This window comes from Phocoena phocoena, chromosome 10 (genome assembly GCF_963924675.1).
Source record: "Phocoena phocoena chromosome 10, mPhoPho1.1, whole genome shotgun sequence".
NCBI lineage: Eukaryota > Metazoa > Chordata > Mammalia > Artiodactyla > Phocoenidae > Phocoena > Phocoena phocoena.
The window spans coordinates 56312450-56331315 of NC_089228.1; the positions used below are offsets into that span (position 1 = coordinate 56312450).

General features: G+C 35.6%; 1 protein-coding gene across 1 annotated transcript in view; it reads left to right on the plus strand.

Annotated features, from left to right (window-relative positions):
• Positions 1–18866, plus strand: part of AZI2 (5-azacytidine induced 2) — a 34964-nt gene that overhangs the window by 14005 nt on the left and 2093 nt on the right. The window contains exons 2-7 of the mRNA XM_065886140.1: positions 4014–4234; positions 5730–5855; positions 6335–6434; positions 7499–7647; positions 12455–12513; positions 17938–18056. Of these exons, the coding sequence (XP_065742212.1) occupies positions 4019–4234; positions 5730–5855; positions 6335–6434; positions 7499–7647; positions 12455–12513; positions 17938–18056 (769 nt within the window). The 5' untranslated portion in view covers positions 4014–4018. The remainder of the gene's footprint in view (positions 1–4013; positions 4235–5729; positions 5856–6334; positions 6435–7498; positions 7648–12454; positions 12514–17937; positions 18057–18866) is intronic.

Below are 18866 nucleotides of genomic sequence, written 5' to 3' on the forward strand. Positions count from 1 at the left end.
CTCATTTTCCCTGGCCCTGCAGCTTTTAATCTCCAGAAGTTGGGTGTGTATGGAGTAATATGATAAGCATTAATATTTCTGATACTTATGTGATTTTATATTTATTTTTGCAAGGATAGAAATTAAATTTTTCATTTTCATTTCATAACAAATTTAAATGACAACTATTAAAACAAAATTTGATGCGTATCTGTGATGCAAGTGGATTTTCTCTTTGGTGTGCTTGGCTATTTCTCATATACTTTTTAAGACAGATGAGCAATTTTTTAGGACAGTGCATTCCAAGTCATGTTTATAGTATATAGAATAAATATATAGAATAATGATATAAAACTTGAAAAAAGATTTTTTAGGCAAATAATGTTTTCTTGTATTTAGAGAGAGACCATATGCAACTTTGGGTGATTTATAAATAAAATAGGAAACAGATATAAGTATATAAAATAAGCAATCTGACTATGCATTTTATCCTAAAAATGACCAGTTATCATACTTTATAAAATGTGACATCGTTAAATCATTACACTCCCTTCCATATAAGGTACTTAAAAACCTTCCAAAAGGTTCCCACTTTTGTAGTTCTTGATGAATTTAGTGTGTAAAAGATTCATTGGGTGGGCTTCCCTGGTGGTGCAGTGTTTGAGAGTCTGCCTGCTGATGCAGGGGACACAGGTTCGTGCCCCAGTCCGGGAAGATCCCACATGCCGCGGAGCGGCTGGGCCCGTGAGCCATGGCCACTGAGCCTGCGCGTCCGGAGCCTGTGCTTCACAACGGGAGAGTCCACAACAGCGAGAGGCCCCGCGTACCGCAAAAAAAAAAAAAGATTCATTGGGGAGGGAAAAGTACTAATAGTTCAGGCTCTGAAATCCAAGTTTTTGTGCTGATCTTGGTTAAACTTCATAACCTTTATGGGTCCCAGTTTTTCCGTCTGTGAAATGGGTGTAATAAGATTTTCCTACCTCATAGGGTAATCATGAGAGTTAATGGGGATAACATTTGTAAAACACTTAGCACAATACTACATTTGATTATGAATATATTTTATAGTGGCTGTATAAGTATTCCTCACATTCTTGAATCATGTCCAAGTTTTTCTTAAATTCCACAGAATAGGGACCAAATCCTATAGTCTCTTTATCATAAAGGACGATCTCCGTTGGTCTCCATTCTGTTTTTCCAATCTCATCTCTTGTCATTCCCCTCCTCATTCTTTTTCCGCATACTCTTTCAGGCCCTTGAACTTGTTACCCCTGCTGTAACTTAGCAAACTGTTAACATTTAAGTACAGAAAGTACAATAAAAATAACCACGCTCTTCACCTAAGAATGCAGGGTTAAGAGTCATTTGATCTTTCCCTGTACCTTCTTTAAAAACTCCTCCTCCTCCCCACTCCTCAATCCTTTTAGCATTCTCTATTATCTCAAATATATTACTTCCCTTTATGGCATAACAATTATTTTACTGCACAGCCGTCTCCCACATTGGGTTTTCCTTGCTGAGTAAATGATTGTTTCATGATAAAAATGAATGAGTAGGAAGTCACACTGCTGACCTAGTTAGAACTTTGCGTAAAGCAAAAGCATATAGGCTTGGATCCTCAAAGTGCACAAACTGTGGGACACCATCTGTTTCAACTCTGTAGAGCAGTTTTTCAGCTGTCTTTAGGGAAAAAAAGAATGATTCCAGTTGAATAAATCCTGTCCACTTGGTTGGATAGTAAGATATTTTGATTTAAGTCGATGTCTAAGATAGGCACAATTTTACTTCTCCTTAAGCTAGACTGCATCCTATCACTTAACTAGCCATGTGCTCTTATTCTGCTTGTTCCTCTTTTAAGATATAATGTGTGTGTGAAAGAGTGTTAGATAGAGACACATATGCCTACTTGAGGTTTGCAGTATGGGAATAACCCATACTTTCCTTTTGGAAAGGAAATATGAGGATTTCAGCTACTAGCAATGTGATTCGAATGATGTTTACTGTTATTTTGGAACAGAGTTGAATCCAGAGAGGAAAAAGTAAACCCTTCAGAGGAAGAAAACTTTACTCTTTATCCATCATTAGGAGAAAGTGCAGTTTTGTACTGGAAGCAGCAGGAGTTAATTATGGTTATGAGGATCTGCCATTTTGGGGGCATATTGGGGTATTTTTCAACTTTCTTGATAAACTGGCAAAGAATCTAACTTAAGGAGTTGTCCTACATGGTTAGAAATTGTTAAATTGGTGTTGGTGAAGAATGACTGAATCATAGGTTTCAACTACTCAGATTTGTAGTAAACACATTTATTTTTGCCTAACTTTCCTATAATCCTAGATATAAACAAATCACTGGACATGCCAAACTCTGACTTTAGTTGAGAGCAATTGGAAGCTTTCAGTTATAAAATCAGAAAAGCAAATAGATGATGATGGAAGACCAGACCCTGAAAACAACAAACAAAACCTTCCCTTAGTATTCCTGTTGTCTGAAATAAAGCAAAACAAACGTTACAGGCATGTGTGTGTGTGTGTGTGTGTGTGTGTGTGTGTGTGCGCATATTATATATACATAAACTGAATCACTGTGCTGTATACCTGAAGCTAACAGAACATTGCAAATCAACTATACTTAAGTAAAAAACAAAATTTTTTTAAATAAAGTATACAATGGAGAAAAGACAGTCTCTTCAATAACTGGTGCTGGGAAAACTGGACAGTTCATGTAAAAGAATGAAATTAGAGCATTCTCTAACAAGATATACAAAAATAAACTCAAAATGGATTAAAGACTTAAATGTAAGACCTGAAACCATAAAGAAGAGAACAGTCAGAACGCTCTTTGACATAATTCATAGCAGTATTTTTTTTTGGATCTATCTCCTAAAGCAAAGGAAACAAAAGCAGAAATTCACAAATGGGACCTAAATAAACTTAAAAGCTTTTTCACAGCAAAGGAAATAATCCACAAAATGAAAAGACAACCTACTGAATGGGAGAAAATATTTCCAAATGTTATGACCGATAAGGGGTTAATATCCAAAATATGTAAACACCTCATACAACTCAACATCAAAAAAAAAACAACCTGATTAAAAAATGGACAGAAGACCTGAATAGACATTTTTCCAAATACAGATGGCCAACAGACACAGGAAAAGATGCTCAGCATCATTAATCGTCAGAGAAATGCAAATTCAGACTACAATGAGATATCATCTCACATCTGTCAGAATGGCTATCATCAAGAAGCCATTGGTGCAGCTACTATGGAAAAGAGTATGAAGGTTTCTCAAAAAACTAAAAATAGGGTTACCATATGACCCAGCAAGTTCACTCCTGGGTATATATCCAAAAAAAGTAAAAACGCTAATTCAGAAAGATACATGCACCCCAGTGTTCATAGTACTATTTACAATAGTCAAGATGTGGAAGCAACCTAAGTGTCCATTGACAGATGAATGGAGAAGAAAAGATGTGGTATATATGTACAATGGAATGAATACTACTCAGCCATAAAAAAGAATGAAATTTTGCCATTTGCAACAACATGGATGGATTTGGAGGGTATTATGCTTAGTGAAACAAGTCAGACAGAGAAAGACAAATACTGTATGGTATCACTTATATGTGAAATCTAAAAAATAAACTAGTGAATATAACACAGGTATAGAGAACAAACTAGTGGTTACCAGTGAGGAGAGGGAATGGGGGAGGGGCAAGATAGGGGTAGGAGGTTAAGAGGTACAAACTACTATGTATAAAATAAATAATCTACAAGGATATATTGTATAGCACAGGGAATATAGCTAATACTTTATAATAATTATAAATGGAATATAACCTTTAAAATTGTGAATCACTGTGTTGTACACCTGAAACTTACATAGTATTATACATCAACTGTATCTCAATAAAAAAATGAAAAAGAAATAGGAGTTTTAAAACATTTCCCCAATATTCACATTATTCCAAATATACCTTCTTTTTTCTGCTCATTTATTCAATGAGACATTCTATTTTATGTTCTTAAATAGCTGTCATGGATGCACTGGTAGAAGATGATATCTGCATTCTGAATCATGAAAAAGCCCATAGGAGAGATACAGTGACTCCAGTCTCAATATATTCAGGAGATGAATCTGTTGCTTCACATTTTGCCCTTGTCACTGCATATGAAGACATCAAAAAACGACTTAAGGATTCAGAGAAAGAGAACTCTTTCTTAAAAAAAAGAATAAGAGTTTTGGAAGAAAAGGTAATTTATCTGTTTACCTTCATTATGTTTGTGACTTAATAATTCAAAGCATTTGAAATTTTAAATATTTTTCTGCTCTGTCTTCCATGAGTACCAAATTTCTAAGGATAACTCACTGCTAATCTCAAAACCCTGGGCATTTTACTTAGCCTACTGTGTTTCACTTATCATAGTGCTTGGTGAATGTTTGCAAAATAGGATTAACAACATGAAGGGATTAAAGTTCAAATATTTTTCTTACCTCTTTTTATCAGATTGCCTTACCTTCATAGCTGTATGTATTTTATTCAGGATTTTTAAATATGTGCAAAAAATTATATACCAACAAAGGAAATGAAGTGTCAAAGGAAGAAGTTCCTGGAACATTGTTCTGATATGTTTAATAATGTTTTCGTCAGTACTAAAATTTTACCACGACTGACATCTTTACCTCAACATTCTCCTTTGTTCTTGAACACATGTAATAAGAATGCATTTAACTGAAGAATTAATGTCTTCTGTTTACACCTTTTAATGCAGAAACTGTTATGGAATACATAAGCAAGGTAGCTGATTCAATTATAAATCATCAGATCTACTTAGTTTATTGGGAAATCTTCCTCACTCATCCATTTATTGGGAAATCTTCCTCACGCATCCATTTATTTTTAAAGTTTAACTTAGTTCATTATTCTTCAGATCATAGTTTATGATCCTTAGATCTTCAGTGTAGTGGTACGTTACAGACAGCAGCTTGCACAAAGCGGGAAGGAAATGATCTAGTTATAAAAACTTAAGGATAGGGCTTGGTAGAGTTTCACTCATTTGGAGGAAGTAAGAAAAGACTCAGTTGTAAAAATAATCAATTTCTTTGTATTCGTATGAATTTTCTTAATGACTATTAAATAAAATTGTGACATACTGGATAGAGTGACAAAAGGTAACATTTTGGAGCTTGTAGTTAGGTTTATTCTAAAAATCAGTAGAAAAATATGATTTGGTATAAGTAACATTGGAAATATTTTTGTACTTTGTGACCAACAATCCTAATAATTTCTCTTCTGGAATAATATAGGAATTGAACTAACACGTCTATTCCTTAAAATGTCAGGTACACACTAACTTGTTACTTTTCTGATGATGGAAATTAAATACTGTGTGCTGGCTTGGAAACACATAAGCACTATGAAAGAATGCTGTACTGTGTTTAGTATGACGAATTAATATTGTAAATAGTTACTACAAAGTATAAGATACTGATTAAGTAAAAGCCTGAAAGAAGAGTTTTAAAAGTATCTGTTCTGTACTTTCTTAATCAGTAAAGCTTAATTGTGTGGAAGTGAAATGTTCACTTAATTGTAGTCCAGGCTTTATTCCCTGAATTAGAGTAATTAAGGTCCAGGCTTTATTCCCTGCATTAGAGTAATTAAGGTAAGTTGTGCAGCCATAGAAGACTGACTTATTTTCTTATGTAGAATATCCTCTTAAGCCTTGTCTTCTAATTTTATACCATTAGCTTATAGGAGCTCGAAAGGATGAAGAAACAAGTTCTGTGGGACGAGAACAAGTAAATAAGGCCTACCATGCATATCGAGAGGTTTGCATTGACAGAGATAATTTGAAGAGCAAATTGGATAAAATGGTAAGTTGGTTTGAAAAGGATGGTATTTGTATGTCGTAAATGAGTTTTCTCCTTCAAGAGGTTAAAATTAGAAATGAGAGATATTTGCACTTATTAGATAAAAAATTTGCATGGTCAAGGCAAAAATAGAACATTTTGATAGGAATATTTCTAAGTTATTTCTATACAAAATAAGTACTCAATATGTAATGATGTTTAGGTCCTTTTTTTTTGATGTTTAGGTCTTAAGTACATCTAACACCACTAACTTCTTTTGAAAAATCATGACTTAGTAGAGTTTATCACTGTGTTTTTTTTTAAAAGCCAGTGAATAATATGTCCTAAGTTAGAAAAAGAGATTAGTGAAAAACTGAGTTCATTTCCCACCTTGCTTTTCAAAGGATAGAATCAGTTTTTTCAACATCTACCTGAAAATTAATATATAATACCAACCTATAGATTTTATTGAATGTAATTTGGCATTTTCTCTACTTAACTAGAATAAAGACAACTCTGAATCTTTGAAAGTATTGAATGAACAGCTACAATCTAAAGAAGTAGAACTCCTCCAGCTGAGGACAGAGGTGGAAACTCAGCAGGGTAGGCCACTTAAACGTGTTACAATTATTCTAACGCAATTAATACATTTTTCCATTCCTGTGTTATATCCATGATCAGTTTGCTATATCTGTATCCTAAGGACTTATTTTTTAATTTTTAGGCTTATATTAATTGCTCTGCTTTTACAAAGTATCAACTTTTAACTTTTCCTTGGATATAAATTGTACTTTTCCTAGAGAAAATTTGATGGTTTTTATTCAGGGCTAGTTTGCAGTGAAGTAGATGAAGAAAGGAGTAGAACCCCATCCTCTACAAAGCCTCTTGCCCACTGCTAGACACCCTGTCATTGAGTAGTTACAGTTGCTTCCCCCCGCCCCAATTTCTAAAGGTTGTTACAATGTGCAGATGAGATGCTATGTTGAAAAGTTAAGAGTGGGAGGTATGGGTATTAGCCTGCTCCCATGCACATTCATTCTGATGAGACAAGCTGACGAGTAGGCCTCTGAGAGACCTTTTGATGGGAGGTTGAGGTGAGATCTCTCATGGCAGCTGATTGGGTCTTTTTCTATGTACAGAGCCTAAGGAACCAAGTCAAGGGTTAGTCCATATCCAGTGGTATTGAGTTTGTACAGTGGAATGTTTATGAATAAAATTGTTTGGAAGTTATGTTCTAGGCCTGATGGTCAAACTTTATACTTTCTAAAGGGACTAGATGGAGTGATGAGCTGAGTGAGCATCAGTTTACTCACTTCATTTAATTCTTATCACTCTCAACCTTGACGTATATAGATTATTCATCCATCTATAATTTCAGCATATGCTTGATATGTGTTGTATATTTTAAAGTTTCAGGCTGACAAATTTGCTCTTTAACCTAAACCAAAAATCAGGGATGGGGTAATTAATACATTCTAAAATAAGATTGCTAGATTTCTTATTAGCATAGATACGTGAAAGTAATTACTGTTTTTCAGAAACTTAGTAATTGTTCATTATTTATATTGGTTTTTCTTTTAACCTGCATTTTATTAGCATAATCTTTTTCGAATTGCAACCAATGTAGAAGTCAGAAATAACAATTTTAATGTCCATCCTTTTTGTAGTGATAAGAAATTTAAATCCACCTTCATCCAACTGGGAGGTGGAAAAGTTGAGCTGTGACCTGAAGATCCATGGTTTGGAACAAGAACTGGAACTGATGAGGAAGGAATGTAGAGATCTCAAAATAGAGCTACAAAAAGCCAAACAAACGGTATTACAGAATTATTAAATTGAGAAATTCAGCATGCATATGTGTGCATCATATGTAGGATTTATAACTAAGTGTTAAATCATAGAGTTGACATAAATTATAACTACTTAGAGAGTCACATTATCTGAAAATTCACCTTTATCTTGCCCTTTAATCATTTTTGCTAAAATATGATAACTGTATACTTTTAGCATAATCCCAGAATTATATTATGATTTTGTTGTTTAAAAGCTAATTTTTAAAAACCTTATTAGTTTATTAATTTATTAAAGCTGTTCTTTCAGACTTCCTTTCCTTCAGTTTCCTTAAGTCATTTTTTTCTCTGTAAAGTTTAAAGAGAACTCAGGTTTTAAGTTTCCCACTTCATTTAACATAATAATTTGATTAATTTAGACATGACAGGAGACTTGCTTTTAGAATTATTAAAACAAAACTTTACAGCATCCACTAATTCTCAGAAGTCTAATACTTTTGGAGCAACTTTAATTTTCAGCTAATAGCTGAGAATGCAAGAATTGGGGTTGGCGGAGCGGGGGTGGGGGTGGGGAGCAAAACAAAAACCCTGCTTGAGCTGCTAAAGTGTGGTTAGCCTGAAGTCATCCACTGAAACACAAGTTGCCTCTCAGGTCCTCACCCAGAGTCTGTCTGCTAATACAGTGATCCCTGGACAATGGGGTTGTGACCCGTGGAGGTCTGCTTATACAAGGATTGTTTTCAGTAAGTATACAGTCGGTCTTTGGTATCTATGGGTTCCACATCTGTGGATCGAGGCCACCACAGGTTGTAGACTACGCTATCCGTTGTTGGTTGAATCCACGGATGCTGACCCGAGGATACAGAGGGATGACTGTGGGACTTGAACATACGCAGATTTTGGTACCCACTGTGGATCCTAGAACCAGTGTCCCATGGATAGGATACCGAGGGACAACTTTACATTGGGTTCAGAAAAGCTTGGATAAATGTTTTCAATGTCATGACAATGCTGAGAATAAAAAGAAGGAATGATAGAGAAGCAGAGCAGTGTGGGAGCAATGCTCCAAACACAAAGTTTATTACAAGAAATTGAAAAGTTTAATAGTCTGGAGTTCAATAGCCATTATATACATTCTATACACTTATGTATTTCAAACTAAGGTAGCCACGTAGATAATTATTTCTCAGGTCAACATTGTGCCCATCAGAGTATCCAGCACTACTAAGGAGCTATGTCCCCACCCTAGGTTCTTCTGAGCAGCCACCATCTGAAAGAGGAGCTCCGCCCACGCTTCCTGACTGCCAGCCAGCACTCTGCCCTGAGTCCCAAGTGTCCTTAGATGAGCCGACAGGTCTCTCGTCTGTAATGTGGTCTTTACTGAAGGTGACCACTGGTTAAGAATGAGACAGGCATTAAGAATAATATAGCATCCTACCTTGGCCTTTACCCAGTGAACTCCTCTGAACTGGACAGTGAGAACTTGATTTGGAGCCCCCAGGCCTGATAAAGGGGAAACACCCACTATAAAAATTACTATCACCTCCCATTAGAGAAAAAAAAAATTGTTTTTCCTACTTGACATCTGAAGTTGATTTTCCTAGCTTTGCACCCGTGATCACATGCACGATTCCTTTAGCAGCTTCCAGCATCCTGTCCTGCAAACCCAGTTGCCCGTAGCCCTTGAGAGGCTTCTTTTAAAAAGATGTGCTTGCAGGAAAAGATCTGCATCTTGAAGCTCTGAATTACAATTGTCAGTATATACTTTCTACTTGAAATGATTTGATAGCTTTTATAAATAATGGATATCTCCTTACAGAGTAGGAAGCAGAACCATGGAATCATAAAAACTTGGTTCATGATTGTGTTGCTTATTGTGACATTAGCAAACTCATTTAACTGAACTTTTTTCTATAAACTTGATATTAAATATCTAAGCAGCATGGTGCCTAGTACATAAGGTATTCAGTAAGTGAATGTGTTTCAAAAATTTTAATTAGGGTAATCCAGAAAAGCGCTTTAGGGGTGTATATGTGTATATGTGTTAATACAGTTCAGTTCTTATTATTTGTTTTCCACTAGGTGGTGCTAGAGGATAAATTTGCTTTTAGTTTAATTGGTCTTTCACAAATCACAGAAACAGACTTGAAGGTAGAAGACACTTTAGAAATCACTTGTTTTATTGCTGATGATGTTGCTTTATTGCTGAGTCCTTATTGCTGAGACTAAGAAACTTTAAGAGTTGAAGGTGAGGTAAGGGAGGAATTTGTTTTTTGAAAAGGGGATTTAAGACACGGTCCCTTCTTCACAGGAATTTATTTGGCTGAAGGAGGGGAGATTTAAAGTCAAAAATGCTCACAACTAATATAGAGATATGAACCAAGGAAAGATGGAGTGGAAATTTATCAATTTATCAAGGGTTCCAAGTTTAAATCTTGGTATTGTGGGATGTGTACATTTCAGTCTTGTTTCAAAGGTGTTACTGGTCAGAGTCCTCTTGGATATGGGAGTCAAAGAGCAAGCTATGGAGAGAAAATTTATTTTCACATTAATAATCTTATATCTACTGTAGCCATACTTACAGATATTTTTAAGATGGTACTTTCTGTGAAACATATTTTATAACACCTTCTGAAGTGTGAAATAGCATCCTACATGGACAGAATAGTGGGGCTTTGGGGGCTTTGCTTTTTTTTAAAGTACTTAGTGAGCTCAGTTGATTGTTTGGTATTAAATGAGGTCAAGGTTCCAGGGTCAGTTCCACTATGGGCTGTCTTTACTTTCTGTATCCTCCAGTTTTCTAGCCACTTATATTCAGAACAGTGGATTCTTTTAGAAAAACAGACACTAGGACTGAAGCGTAGGAAACACTGGCTCAGTAAATGGAGTTGGTGTAGATGCCTAAGGTAGCCAATGACAGCCTCTTTGGAGATGCACAGTGTGCTGTGTGTACTAAAGGTTCTGAGCAGTCCTGAAGTACAGGAACCTATTTAACTTGAACAGTGTTTCCGAGGATTTTGTAGCTATGGGCCCATTTATGTGAAACTCCAACATCAGATGGCACAAGTTGGGAAACATATCCATTACTGCCTTTAGAACATAGCAAACTGATGACTGGCCAGGGACAGGGTCTTTGAGTATTAGAGACAATTCCTTTGTGCTTTTTGCTAATTTACGTTAGATTTTCTGAATTGTTAGGTGGTAGCTGGAGAAATACTTCACCAAGCAAAACTGTTAGGTTTTTTGTTTTGTTTTGTTTACTATCATTGGCTTTAAAAACAAGTAAGGTTGGGCTTCCCTGGTGGCGCAGAGGTTGAGAGTCCGCCTGCCAATGCAGGGGACGCAGGTTCGTGCCCCGGTCCGGGAGGATCCCTCATGCCGCGGAGTGGCTGGACCCGTAAGCCATGGCCGCTGGGCCTGCGCGTCCGGAGCCTGTGCTCTGCAGTGGGAGGGGCCACAACAGTGAGAGGCCCACGTACTGCAAAAAAAAAAAAAAAAAGTTTCCATTGTGCATATATGTATAAGTATACACTAATTAAAATGTGTATTTTTAATTAATTATACAGAGAAACGAAAAGTGACTTGATCTGATTCCTTCATTTCCTATGAGGAACAGGAAAGGAAAATGTCCAAGGTTATGTGCTTTGTTAGTGGTCAGACTTCCTCTGACTTGTGGGCCAGTTCTGTTTCCCCTCTCCACAGGGCTCCCTGAGATGCAACTAAATCATTTACAGTATTTAGTTGGTATTTTCTGAACAATCAGATCCAAAGACACTTTAACTTCTGTAGTACATTTTTTTTTTTTTGCGGTACACCGGCCTCTCACTGCTGCGGCCCCTCCCACTGCGGAGCGCAGGCTCAGCGGCCATGGCTCACGGGCGCAGCCGCTCCGCGCGCACGTGGGATCCTCCCGGACCGGGGCACGAACCCGCGTACCCTGCATCGGCAGGCGGACTCCCAACCACTGCCACCAGGGAAGCCCTCTGTAGTACATTTTGATATTTTACACTCCCAAACTCAGAGGACTCATGAAGTCCTTTTGTGGCTTTTTAGTGTTCCGCTTTAAAAAATATCATTTAGATTATATAAATAAGAAATGGTAAAGTTAAATTTTGTTTTCTTAGTTTATACTGGCCATTTCTGCTAATAGAATTAGTGCCTGTGGTAGTCATTTTTATTTGTTATAGACCCAAAATTGAATGCATTGCAAACAAGTGTGTTACAGAGTTATCTTAAATGTATTAAGTCCACTTTTAAATATCTTTTATAGGTTCTTTTTGTCATCTATAACCTAAACTACTAAAACTTGGAAGTATATAAGGACTTTATGAAGTCCTTTCCCTGTCATTTTCTTGTGGAAAGAAGAAATTTATGTTAATCTTTTTAAACAATAATCTGTTAAATTTTGGTACTTCTTTGTAATAATATCAAAAAGTGAAATACCAATAAACTTCCATTTTCTGGTGGAATTCACTCAGCTATACCTGAAGAAACAGTAATTTGATCAATTTGTTACCCTTTTTTGAATATAGATTTCAGATTGGTATCATCAGAAATAGATTTTGTAAGACTCCAAGGTCTTTTATGTGAGAGCAAGTGTATTTTTTAAAGAAAATTAAAGCATTAATGACTTAAAATAATTGGAAATGATTTAGAAATACCTGGTATAAATTTGGAGTTATTTCATTAAAATTGAATATAAGATACTAGTTTTATGCTGTACAGTTACAGATGTATTCTGTAAAAGCTGAAGCACGTGTAGGGTAATAAAGTATTGAGAATAAATAGAAGGTAACAATTACAACTTTTAAACTGTTTTTTAAACAATGACAGTATCCATCTCAGGAAGACAATCTGAAGAGCAGAGATCTCCAAAGACTAAGCATTTCAAGGTATGAACATCTTTCAGCATTTAATAATAATACATTATATAACAATAATAATTATTCTGTAGGCCGCTTTGTATAGGTACATAGATTTCTGTTATGATTTAACCTTAAAAACAGGTTGACACTATTTGGGTACTGCATGTAATTTCTGATCACAATGTATTTATAAAAAATATTTAACTGTTCCTTAACAACAGGCTTGAACTTGAGCAGTAGAAAGGTGCATATTGTGATGCCTTAGATAAAATTTTTGAACATTCAGTAATATTTTAGATAGGATTTTAGGGAGCTAGTTGTACAGAAGTATTCTGTAATTCTGATTTTTACATGAAGAATTATGCATTTCCATACACAGCAATATCACTTTGTCTTAAGGGCAAACTTGGACAGCCTTACTCTTTGATAATGACATGAATTTTAAGAGAACTATTCTCTTGGGGTAGGAATAAAAGTAGCTATCAGAGTTCATGTATGTTACTTCGGCCCTTTTTTTCCTCAGATATATATATTATTTTTATTTAAGTAACATAAGTGCATTGTTTTATCTGATAATTTTTGTTCTGCTATGTTAACATCCCCTCTCTCCATGGATGCTTCCACCCAATGAAACATACTCATTTGACTTCATGGTTTGCTCGTTTGGCTTCCAAAATTTACTGAATTATCTCATACCTATTCTTCCTATCAAAAATCTAATGGAGAGAAATGCTCAGTTGGGGAAAACAGTATGAGGAAACATGGTGCAGCCCCTCTTCCTGTGTGAAGGGCCAGCAGTAAGTATTATAGGCGTCATGGGCCAGAGTCTCTATTGCAGCTTCTCAGCCCTGCCATTCAAACAGTAGTTCACTTATACCTTCAACTTTCATCTAAATATACAGCAAGGAAGTTTTTCCTTTTTTTAAAACATGTGTCTAGTATAGCATCCATGTGAATTATTTTTCCAAGGTGTCTTCTATGTCAGTTACCTTCTTTCTTCCTGTCAACCTAGGTTTCCCCTTATTAATTTTGTTGTATTTGTCATTTTTATAAGCTTTCTTAAACCATTTTTGGAAAGAAGCATGTTAGAATCAGTAGGTCAAATAAAAGGGCTTATATAGTTTATTAGAAGTACATGGTATAGAACAGGGCTTCTGCTTCCATTCATGGGCAGTGTTACATAATTTGGATCACTTCTTTTGAGAATAACTTGAAAAGTTGTCCGCCACCCACCAAAAAGATGTGTGTTTGAAGGCATCATATAACTAAAAAGATAGTGAAGGATCTCTAGGCCAGGATTTGGAGGAGGAGGAAGGCCCCAAAAGATGAGTCTGGTTTCTGAGGCTGAGAACTATGTAATTGTGGCTTTGAAGTACAGTTTTGAATTCTCTAAAGCTCAGTATCAATTCAGGGTATCAACTGAGAAAAAGCTTTTAGAATGAATTAAGTTCAGTCTAAGAGTTTCTGTATGTTAAAGAACTGTGTAATTAAAGCGGGTCCTAATGGCTCCCCAGTGCTCAAGTACATTTCTGTGTTTGCAGACCCATAGCAGTGTGGATTGCAGAACTGATTAGCTCTCCCTCTTCTGGTTAGCAACTAGAAAACTAATAACCAAACTGTAGCTTACCCTTGGTAAACTTTATATCATGCATTTTTATGTTAGCCTCATTCCTGACTGCATTTTATCTTGTTTTTCCTTTACCTTATCATTTATACCTATTTACAGTTTATAGTCCTATGTTTTATTAGTCTTTAAGTTACGTCATCCACTTCTAAATGGAACAATTCAGATGATAAATTAAGTTTACTATATTAGAAAAGTACATAGGAATGTTTCCATAAAACCATTAACTAAAAGTTCAGGTATTTTTAAGGATTATTTTCCAGTTATTTGGAAAACTCCCCTTTTTGGAACACCTCCTTTTTTGCATTTCCTCCATCATATTGCCAGGGGAACAAGGTGGTACCATATTGTTTCCTGAGTGAACATGTTAATTATTGGAGGCCTTTTATATGTTCCTCATTGTATACAGTATCATTTAACAATAACAGCCCTGGCATCAGAAACTTGGCCAATGTCCTGCCAGTGTACTAGTTGGGGTTACCTTTATGTTGTTGCCTTCAGTTCTTAAGCCAGATCTAGGTATGGGGTAACTTCTTCAGATGCAAATTCTTGGTTTAGAAAATAGGGATTAGGTTAGTGTTTTTCACACTGTGCTGTGTTGCCTTAGTTGATCATGAAATTTTGTGAGTTAAGACAAGCATTTTAAAAATAAGAAAACAGAATAGGACATAACAGAATATGGGTTGTAGTGTAAAATGATTGCCTGCTGTGCCTTACAATTAAAAATATTTGAAAGATGCTTGTTTGAAGAAATCACAGTTGTCAAGATATACATTTCAAAGTCTCTAGTTCTTGGCTAAGACTATCCCATACTTTCATTTTAATTCCTCTGGGGAATGTAATAGTTCAATAAATTTTCAAAAGCTAAAGAAAAATAGGGCTGAAGTAAAAAAAACAAAATCAAGTAGATTTTTCTTATACAAGGAACATTCAGTATTAAAGAGTTGAATGTACAGTGTCAATTAAGAAAACTGAGCTTTTACACAGTTTTTACTATGTAAGCTGGACATGTGCCCCCTTGTTGAGATGTGGATAAGCAGGTTTCATTACGTTTAAAATTTAGAGGTGTGGAATTTTATACTGGGACGAAGAAGGTTGTGTTGGAAGTCAGTAGTTGGCAAATGTGATGAAGCTGAAGGTTATGATGATTTGAAAAATGTTACCCACAAAGGGCAGCAGTCAGTCACAGGACTGGATAGCTGAAAGGCAGCTTTGAACAGCAGCTTGTTAGAGTCAGGAAGTTCTCTGGCACCTGCTTCCTTGTGTGTGAAGTGAGCTCCCAGGTTGCTGCGTTTGTGTGAGAACCGGGTGAGGTGCCTGTCTAGCACATAGTACATGCTCAACCACCGTTATCTTTTTGTCTCATCTGTCTTATTTCTTAGGGTTTTCATTTGGGGTGCTTTGGTGTTGCATCTCAGTGTTCAAGTAGCTTTATGAGTTCTTTGTACACAACTATATATATCATTAGGATTTTGCTTGTATGGTATTTAAAGCAAAATTTAACTAATTTATATTCCCAGCTGGTGGGAGGTAGAAGGGGAACAGTTTATAGGCTCAAAAATACCTGGATAAGTAAAGGTTAGCTGGAGCTCTGCTAAAGATCTGTGGATGACAACTGTCCAGTCTTACTTAAGCAATGATTTGTTCAAGTAGAATTTTAAAAATTTTAACACACTTTGAAGACTATAGCACTTTAATATAAATGAAGTGTAAAGTAACTGCCATTACTTTGTTATCCACAAGAGGGAGAGCTCATACTTAGTAATAATTTTAGTTTTTTATATCTGTAGTTTTCTATTCAGGTGACATTAAGGGCAAAAGAAAAAGATTAGACATATGTTAAACTAGGTGACCTAGTTTTTGGTGTCACCTAATTTATACGCAGTCTTCATTAAATTGAATTGGAAAATGTGTATTAGTGCTGCATTAACACCTCTATTTTAATTTTCTCTTATTTTATATGGGTAGCTATTTTGAATGATGCAATGTTTGATATTCCAGTATCCAAACACTGTCTTGAGTACTGTACTTGCTTTTCTCCAAGTCAGGTACTGATTTACAATCTTAAGCCACTGTTTTTAATCTGTATGATTCATATCATGACTGTCTGCATGAATTAGCACATGTACAGTGTTTACACTTAGCTGCTACGTAATGTGAGTAACTCTTTTTGGGAAGCATGCTGAATGCCCAGAATTGCACCAAGGAACCACTGACTCTTCACACTTCAGACAGTTCCTACGTGAGACACTCATTGTAGCACACGGCTCAGATGTTGACTGCCGAAGCAGAGGTGGTTAACTAATTTTTGTGAAGTAATTATTTCATACCTATCAAAAACCTGCAAAAATCCCTGCGTTTTTTAATAGACTACTGGTTAACAAATGACGTTACAACAGATTAAAACAAGTAGATTTTTCTCAAAAGCAGTATAAAGTTTATTCTCCTGCTCCTATTGAAAGAATTATAGTCTGAGTGGAATGGGAATATTTTGACAAAAAAGGAATGTCATAATTCAAAATAACGGTTTTTGAATATATCTGTTGTTTCCATAATTAGAATAAGATATTAGATTTAGATATGAAGAGTGTTATCCTTGTAGTTTGTTTAAAGGTTTTTGTTTATAGCTAGACAGAAATTGAAGCATGACGTGACATGTTTGTTTAATTTGATTTCATTATTACTAAAATTATACTAATATCTTTAAGAGGCAGTAGGAGTTGTTTGAACACTATGAGATCAGTTCTTAAATATGTGTTGAAGATTTTGACTTATTTAGTTGGCAACTAAGAACCTAAAAAAAATCATGAATATGCAAATAAGAATGCTTAATGGAAGATGAAACTCAATAAAATTAGGTTTAAAATAACTGATTTATAACTTTTCAGATAATTGAGGTAAAATGAGAGGTATTTGTGAAGTTTTTATTTCTGTTTCATATAATCCTCTCTCCAGCTCCTTTTCCCTTACCAGGAAATCAGCTGGCTCTTCATGTCTTGTGCTGTCATGTCACATTGGTTTAGAACCAACAATATGAGACAGCCCAGTCAAACATAAAAGACTGGAATGCATGAAACCTAAATTTTATTTTAATGTGGGCTTCGGTGTACATTCAGAATTGATAACAGCATTTCAATTCACAACATCAGAACAGAATAATCAAAAGATAAATACAAATTCAAAATCCATCCATGAATGAATGTCACTTTATTTATTTATTTTTTTTTGCGGTACGCGGGCCTCTCACTGCTGTGGCCTCTCCTGCTGCGGAGCACAGGCTCCGGACACACAGGTTCAGCGGCCATGGCTCACGGGCCCAGCCGCTCAGCGACATGTGGGATCTTCCTGGACCGGGGCACGAACCTGTGTCCCCTGCATCAGCAGGCAGACTCTCGACCACTGCACCACCAGGGAAGCCCTATTCTTGATCAGATTTGCAAGTGAAGACCATATTCCTTACTATTAAATATATTAACGCCACTGCACATCATAGGCTATCTATCATAAAATCTCAGTCCTGAGGAGAGCACTATTAAACTCATCGGTTAGAATACTTTTTATAATACCCTTCTGTTTAATATAGTTCAGTTAATTGATAAAAATTAGGTCAGTGTTATTGTGAATAAGATTTTTTCACTTGTTATAATGCTCTATTTAAATATTTTAATTATTTAATGAGGACGTTTTATTTAATTTGTATTATTTCAAAACAATTTGAGCAGAAATGAAGATAAGCTCATTTCTATTTTAAAGTTATTCCCTTCTCTCCACAGAGAATAATAACCATTAACTTTTTTCTTTTAAAAAAACACAACCCTGTATTTCAGTGATAATATGCAAAGTGCATACTGGGAACTGAAGAGAGAAATGTCTAATTTACATCTGGTGACTCAAGTACAAGCTGAACTGCTAAGAAAGCTGAAAACCCCAACTGCAATCAAGAAAGGCAAGTCAGGGTTTGCCGGAAACCACTGATTCCAGCCAAACTGCTCAAAGAGCAACTCGTTATCGTATCTTATCGAAATCTCATCAAATGAGTTTGATAAGCCAAAGTATATGTAGTCTATTCACAGCCACCCATTCTCTGCTCTGGCTTCAGCCTCATACTGGTCAACTTCACACATAAAGGTGTTGCTGATGTGTGTTTCTTCAGTACTGTATTCTTTTCCCCTTGTGGCTTTTTTCTCAGCCAAGTGTTGCTTATGTGTTCAAGGCTGAGGTGTTAAGTTTGCTCTAGTTGACCTTTTACCACAACTACTTCATATATTAAAAAAAAAAAGACACCAAAAGCTACTTTCATTCCAGTGCTACAGAATATACCAAAGACGTAGCTCTTTAAATTGTTTTTAAAGAGAGAACTCTGATTCGTTATTTGGTTATTTTCATTTTTTGTAAACTTAATTTTTCTTTCCTTAAAGGACAGATTGTTTTGAATAGAGACTAGATGCTATATTCACTTAGCCTTTTCAACCAAACAAAAATTTTCATTGCTTTGCATATTTAACTGCTTGGCTGATTAAACCTTTTCTTGAGTTTTGTGTTAACTAGTAGTGGCTACTTTGCCAAAGCTATTTCTATACTGAGAAAAATCAGTGCGTTTGTACCTTTTATTACGTAATGATTGTATTCCTGTAAAGTTGTGTAATGTAAATTTGAATGCTGTAAACTTTATTTTTAAAGGAATGAGATGTGACTTTTTATTTTTTAAAAAATCATTAATTTAAAATTGTCATTTACACCTCAAATTGTCCCTAAA